The 6,801-nt window shown below is 37.0% G+C and overlaps 1 protein-coding gene across 1 annotated transcript; it reads left to right on the forward strand.

Annotated features, from left to right (window-relative positions):
• Positions 1-2,586: 2,586 nt before the first annotated feature.
• LOC137821866 (uncharacterized) lies at positions 2,587-6,498 on the forward strand. Its single transcript, XM_068626654.1, has 9 exons — positions 2,587-2,775; positions 2,984-3,010; positions 3,099-3,178; positions 3,779-3,848; positions 4,069-4,123; positions 5,256-5,307; positions 5,459-5,483; positions 5,579-5,670; positions 6,144-6,498. Exons 1-9 carry the CDS (start codon positions 2,665-2,667, stop codon positions 6,193-6,195), a joined length of 564 nt encoding a protein of 187 aa, XP_068482755.1. The 5' UTR covers positions 2,587-2,664; the 3' UTR covers positions 6,196-6,498.
• Positions 6,499-6,801: the final 303 nt, after the last annotated feature.

The raw sequence follows: 6,801 nt of genomic DNA on the forward strand, positions 1-6,801 counted from the left end.
AGCCCAATCATGTTGTGAAATGGATCTGATACCAATCAATTTAAATAATGGATATGAACTTATTAGCCTCATTGACTTGTGCCTGAGGCTTGGGGGCATGTTAGGTCATGGGCATGACCCGATGTTTGGTCATTTATGGGTCGTTTCCTGACCTGTGTATCTAACATTATGAGGGAGCACAAGTCAAGGGATCTCAATCAATTAGACTTAATCATCCCTAATGACTCAATTAAGACAGAATCATGACTAAAGGCGAAGAGGTTACAATTCAGTTTATATATACCTGATTATGCTCTACAGAAAGCAACACATCATCTAATCATCTAATAAACAACACAGGGAGTACTCTCAACTTCTATTTTATATTATAGTCATTGTTCCCGCCGGTTGACCAGATTGTGCTTCGTGCGTAGCTAAGACTCACGTATCAAGGACTCCCTCGTCTTTGTTCCAAATCCCCACCCTTCACCGCCATGAGTTCCCGAAAGAAGTGAACAAAGGGGCGCCCTCGCAGCCGTTTGCACTCCGACGATCAAGTCAGCAAGCGAGAAACATCAAAAGACACACCTCCGTATCGGAGCACCGTGAATGGATGCTCTAAAGGTGGTAAAATAACTGAGTAACAGATTTCTCCCTAATTGCCTGTGCGTACAGTGGGTTCGCGAGCAAGCAACTAGAGTGTGTGTGTGTGTGTAAAACTGAGTCTGGACCCTGTCTCAAACGTCTAAAGCCTCTTTTAAACGTCTAAAGCATTTAAAGCGTCTTAAAGCGCATTTAAAGAGTTTTAAAGCGCACTTAAAGCACTTAGAAACGTTTGACGCGTTTAAAACGTTCAAAGCATTTAAAGCGTTTAAAGTGCTTTAAAGCGTTCAAAACGTAAACTGAATAAAAACGTACCTTAGCAAACTTTCAGGGAAACTTATATACCTTGATGTTTCAATGCTTACTGCCATGTGTTCTTCTGACTTGATCGTTATTCTACGTGGAGAGCCTTACAGCGCCGTAACCCAACTTAGGGACATTACATCGTGTAAGTCCTCCTTTCTCGAAGTGCATCTGGCGCAAGGGGTGACTTTCTGGGTGCTAACTTATGCACCCCAGCCTCTAGTCACTTGCCCTGGGAGTGTATCTACCTTCCTCTCGTACTACGCACATGGTTCGCCCCTGGGCGTGGCCCTCTTATGGGTCGTATCTATCCCAGGGGTCTCCCAGAGGTGGCGTGGGTACTTCACGAGTCAGGTTACCCCCTACTAGTACTAAACTATGGCCTTGGAGCCACCTGTCTCTTACTGCTCTGAGGTACTGAGGCCCCTCGGGGTGTCGCCCCCTCCACGGTCTTTCCTACCAGTGGGCATCGGTGGGTGACACCGTCGATGCCTTAACCTGGCGACGTCTCATCCTGGCGACGTCTCATCCTAGCGACGCCTCATCCTGGCGACGCCTCAAGCGGTCAACCCGTTGACTTTCCTCCCTGGGCCCCCTTGATGGGTCCCACCATATGTTTGACTTTGGTTTTGACTTTGACTTTGGTCAACGCCCGGGGACGGGACAGTACAGTCATTATATTTATGCTCTTACTGACTTGAGTGTCGGAGTGACATCACAAGAGGAGCCCCCTCATTCCCAGAAGGTACTTGAAGAGAGATCACCAGAAGCTCATCCAGATGCCGACCGACCTTAAATTAACTAGAACATTGTACTACCACCTCATTGAAACATCGCAGATATTGTTTTATCCACTCTCCTCTTGATTGTTTGACTTCAAACAAATCTGTTGTGATTGGCGGTTTGGCTTTATTTGCCGCAAAGTGAGCAACAAACAAATGCACAAAAGCTTCCAAGGAAGTAGCTGATCCATCCGGCAGATTACTAAACTAATCCAACGTTGTTCTTATCAACGATCCAGCCAAAATTTTACATCGGAGCATCTAAGCCACCATGGATTAGCATTCGGATCCTGCATTCCTGTGAATGACCCAATTTGGGAAAAAAAACATAATTTGCCGGAATTCAATGAAAATTGGTATCTCACTTAGCGGTTTCTGCTTTCAAATTAGGTTGGTTCGGTTTTAAGCACCCTAATTACGCTGACTATAGAGCTTCTTTAATGTAAATTGTTTAGAGAGGGGGATCGTGAAGTTTTTATTTAGGGCTGCAATGTGGAAAGCAGAACATGAATTCATTAGACAACAGTATGTACCAGGATATGTACCACATCACCAAAAGAGAATAAAGAGTCAACAAAACATTTTTCTATAACTTTCTAGATATTGTGCTTCTAGTTTATGGTGCTTCGTTTTCTTATTTTAACAGACTCAATTAGATAAATTCCACACTATTAGAATTGAAGATGTAGCCTAATAAAATTTAAAAATAAGAATTCTTTAACCTAAAAAAAGTATTAACCAAAAATATTATTTTAATTATTTAATAAATCACTAGTTATTAATATTTAATAAGTAACTTTTATTTTTTATGGAATTTGTTTATGATTTAATGTATACACTAAAATATTTAATCAATACGTTAAACACGTGCATTGTTTTGAATGAAAATATTGAAATTTCCTTATTAGATCGACATGGTTAATCATAATAGATAAAAGAGCATTTGAATATCTCGATACAGAACTGCAGAGACAGGGAGTGAGGTAAAGAGAAGACGATGTCAGGGTCAATGTCAATGCTGCATCTCTGTTTCTTCGTGCTCATCGGAATCTTAACCAGAACTTCTCATGCCGTTCATGACAAATGCGCCGCCTGCAAAGCCGTCGCGGTATCTATGCTATGCCGTCCACATTTTCTCCCCAATCAAACTCATAACATTGCTTATATAATATAGATCCATTTAATTCTATCTTCTATATCACTTTTATTATATGATGTTATCGAATCGCGTATCGTTGATTTGATCTTATTCTTCATTTGATATGTTGTGGTAAATCATTTGTTATTTAGGTCTGACAATGGTTTGCACCTTGCAGGAGGAGCTGGAGATTGGGCTTTCCAGCGTAACGTCTTTATTTTTTATTTTTTTTTCAATTTTATGGTTCTTTAATTTTAGGTTACATGATCGAATCAGACATTGCGTTTCCGCAGGAGAGGCCACGGAATCACTTGGATATGCGCCATCGCTTAGACTCCAAAGGTCAGCGTGAAGGAAAGCTAATCGATTACAGGTACATATATCTAAATATGTGTCTATGCCCTCTTCAATTTCAACATCTCTATGAATTACGAGAATATATTTGGATTGATGTCAAATGAGGAGGAAATGGAGTGGAATGGGGTGGGAAGATACCAAGTTCCTTTTCTATTGGAGGGTGTGAGATGAAGCTACTTTTTGGATTTAGATGATAAAATGTGCCTTCATTATTGATTACTGGAAAATCAACGGTTGAAATTGTAATTAATTTTGGAGTTTATGTATGTATTTGATTTCTTCATAATTATCAAAGTTAATTTTCTAATTAACGATTGTGACTTGTGAGGGTATTTTATTCTCTAAAGTGCACTTTCATGATTCCATTTCCGGTCGTAGCCTGGGGAATGGTTGAAATTATAGTATGGTAGAGAGTTATTGGCGACTGAATCTTCTACCTTTTCATTTTCAGAATTCAATCTGACATCTGACACTGAACATTTGGTCATCTGATTTCTTCAAACAGTTATAATTACATCTCTGTATGTTGATCTCTCGAGGACAAACGTTTTTGCTCTACTTGGTTACTAACATCTTATGACTGCATAACTTTGAAACTGTTTTATACAATACACAGAGTTAGCGAGCTAAGAGTTGTTGAGCTTCTTGACGACCTTTGCGAAAAGATGCAAGATTATACTCTAAAGGTGCTTAGTTTACTTGTTCTTTACTGTTCCACTTTCGAAATCTGTAGCTTTTTGTGGTGTTAGTGTCTACATTTCTGATTTGAAATTTACTTATAGTTTATAAATGTATCATACTTTTTTATCGAATCAACTAATACACCTTTCCCACCTTTGCTTATGCTCATATTTAGATACTCTAAAATGGATGTTATTGGCTTTCTATTTCCATTTATTTTTGCAGAAAGATACAAGTACCTATGAATGGTTCAAAGTGGATAGCTTCAATAACCTCACAAGTATGCACTCTATTTCATCCAGAGTTGATCTAGCATACTCCAGTATATGCAATTTCTCACTCTGTTTTACTGCCCATATATTTCTAGATGGGTTTAATCTTAAGTATTCAAGTTTTCATGGCAAACAATGACTGGGGATTGTAATTAAGAAAACACCCATGCTTTCTTTTAATGTTGTGACTGTCTTTTCTAGAATTTGGGGCTTTATGTTACTCAACAGTGTAGTGAATATTGAACAATTAAAAATTACAAGAGATTAACAATTACTTTGCTTGATGTGGCAAAATATATAGGGCTGCTAAATTTAAGCTATTCCAAAAATTCACACAAACAAGATAAGAATATATATATATATATATATTATTAGCATTTTGAGTGCTAGTCTTTAATTACTGGACAGAAGATCACTGCAATTTAATAGGATTATTCTAGTATTCATTATTACGTTGGTTTCAGATGTTTGCATGGTATTTTATCAACTTATGACTTACGATACATACATATGTCTTGCTTTGAAATCCTTATTTCACTGTGTGGCATGTTGACAGGGGCTTGGGTATGGGGTGTTTAAGCCCATATTCAGTAGCATGAGATGCTTGGTGGGAATATTTGGGTGTTTTGTTTTCTTCTCTTATTAGTTAGTTTTTTGAGGGTGGATTCCTCAAGTGTTTAGTACTTATTAACTTATTAATTGGTATCAGAGCTAGTTTTTGGGAACCCAAAAAAGGCTACCTATATGGGGTGCCTGAGTCCAATATGTACTCGATGAAGTATTTGTATTTGAGTGTTTTGTTCTCTACCCTTAAAAGTTAGCTTGAGAGTAGTTTTCCAACTGCTTGGGTACTTCTTAATACTTAAGTTGCTTCATTCTCCCTTGATAGCTAGCTTTAAAGGAGAGTTCCCCAAGTTTTTGGGCACTTATCACATGTACTCTTTCATGGGTATTTGTTTCTATCAAACTAACATGTTAAATATTGCAGTTTTTTGCATTGTGATGACTATTCCTGTGGTTGACATTTTAGTTATTTACTTCTTTTTTTAATGCAGCAAATAAATAAAAAATTAGAGATTTCTTCATTTCTCATGGTAGTTTTCTGAACAAATACTATTTTCTAAATTCTTCTTATGGCAGATAAGCAAGAAGCTCGGGCATATTCAAAAGACATATCTTCTTATTGTGGAAGGTAAGAGGCAACTAGTTGTATACTTTACTCTAGTTATATTATTTAACAGGGATACTTATGGCATCAAAGCTTTGCCTTTATCTTTGCAACAAGTGATATTAAAAACTTATGTATTACGCATGTACACAAACCATGTCTGCACTATGACCAGATTACTTGAAGACACGGAGGATGAGGTGAATTTTCATGTTCTGATTTTTCAGCATTTGATGCCTATGTATTCATCTTTGTTATATAGAAATGATGGTTTTTATTTTCCAAATGATGGCAGTTGGCTGAATTGATCAAAAAAGGATCCGTTAAAGTGGGAGGTGTGAGCAAAGTTCTTTGCGAAGATTTAAGCAAACATTGCAGTCAAACGAGGTAACTTCAAAGATAATTGTGGGAATTTATCTTCACTTATTGGTTTCCTTGATAAGCCAGACATACATTTGTTGAATTCATGTTCTAAAATCGTTATTTGAGTGTCCAATCAAGTTGAATGTTCTAAAAGATAATATCTTTGTTTATTGATTATGAACATTATAACTTCTAGCATGAGTAAGGTGACCTAGTAATGGGTTTCTAGAAACGAATTTGAATGCATCTTGATGATTGGTAGTAGTGACCTTTGACCCATGTAGGATGGTTTCGCACTTAGAAGGTCACTGACAACTAACTTGGAACGGTGTTTTATCGATTTTCATTTTATAATAGAAGAAATAATGCTTTTGATATTGTCATTATTAGCTTTAAATATTTCTTGGGATTTGTATTTTATGTTCTGAAGTCTCAAAATCCATTTACATCAAACTCATACTATATGAAGATGACTAGAAGTGGCTATATTCATACAGTGTATCACACGCGGCAGAGGCTGATGACGATGAACATGATGAAGAGCTCTAAAACCATGGAACTCCGGTGGCTGAAAATATCAGCTTTTGAGACAGTTAAAAATTGACAGAATGGATAGGATAATTTGTTACTGTTGAAATGATCTTTGTTCTCGTTACAGAAGAAGACTCTTTCAGCAATATGGTGGACCGAACTCTCTAATTATAAGGGGGTTGTGCTCTGCGCTCTACAAATTTTATTTTGTTTTCTGTATTTTATAAATATTTTGTAATACCTAGTAATTCAGTAAGATATGACGTCTACTGTTGAATAATAGATACATAACTGAGAAGTCATCCGAGTTCTTTTAACTTATTTCTAGTGGACCAGACGCTGCTACATAAAATTTAAGAACTCTATCCCTTATCTCTTAAAATAGTCAGTTCTTTTATAAGAAATTATTTTACAACCAAAAAAAATCATCAGCATAAGTTCCCAACTTTAATCACAGTTGGAGATGGCCTTGTAAATTTGATCTGGAGTATAATGAAAAAGATTTCATCCATATCCAAGATCAACACGTTATTAGACCAATAATTTGCAAAATTTTAGACTATTCTCAAAGATTCAGTAGTTAGTATGATCATGATGTGTGTTGTCAGAGTATCCTGGTTAAAC

The sequence above is a fragment of the Phaseolus vulgaris genome, chromosome 9, assembly GCF_000499845.2.
Source record: "Phaseolus vulgaris cultivar G19833 chromosome 9, P. vulgaris v2.0, whole genome shotgun sequence".
Lineage (NCBI taxonomy): Eukaryota > Viridiplantae > Streptophyta > Magnoliopsida > Fabales > Fabaceae > Phaseolus > Phaseolus vulgaris.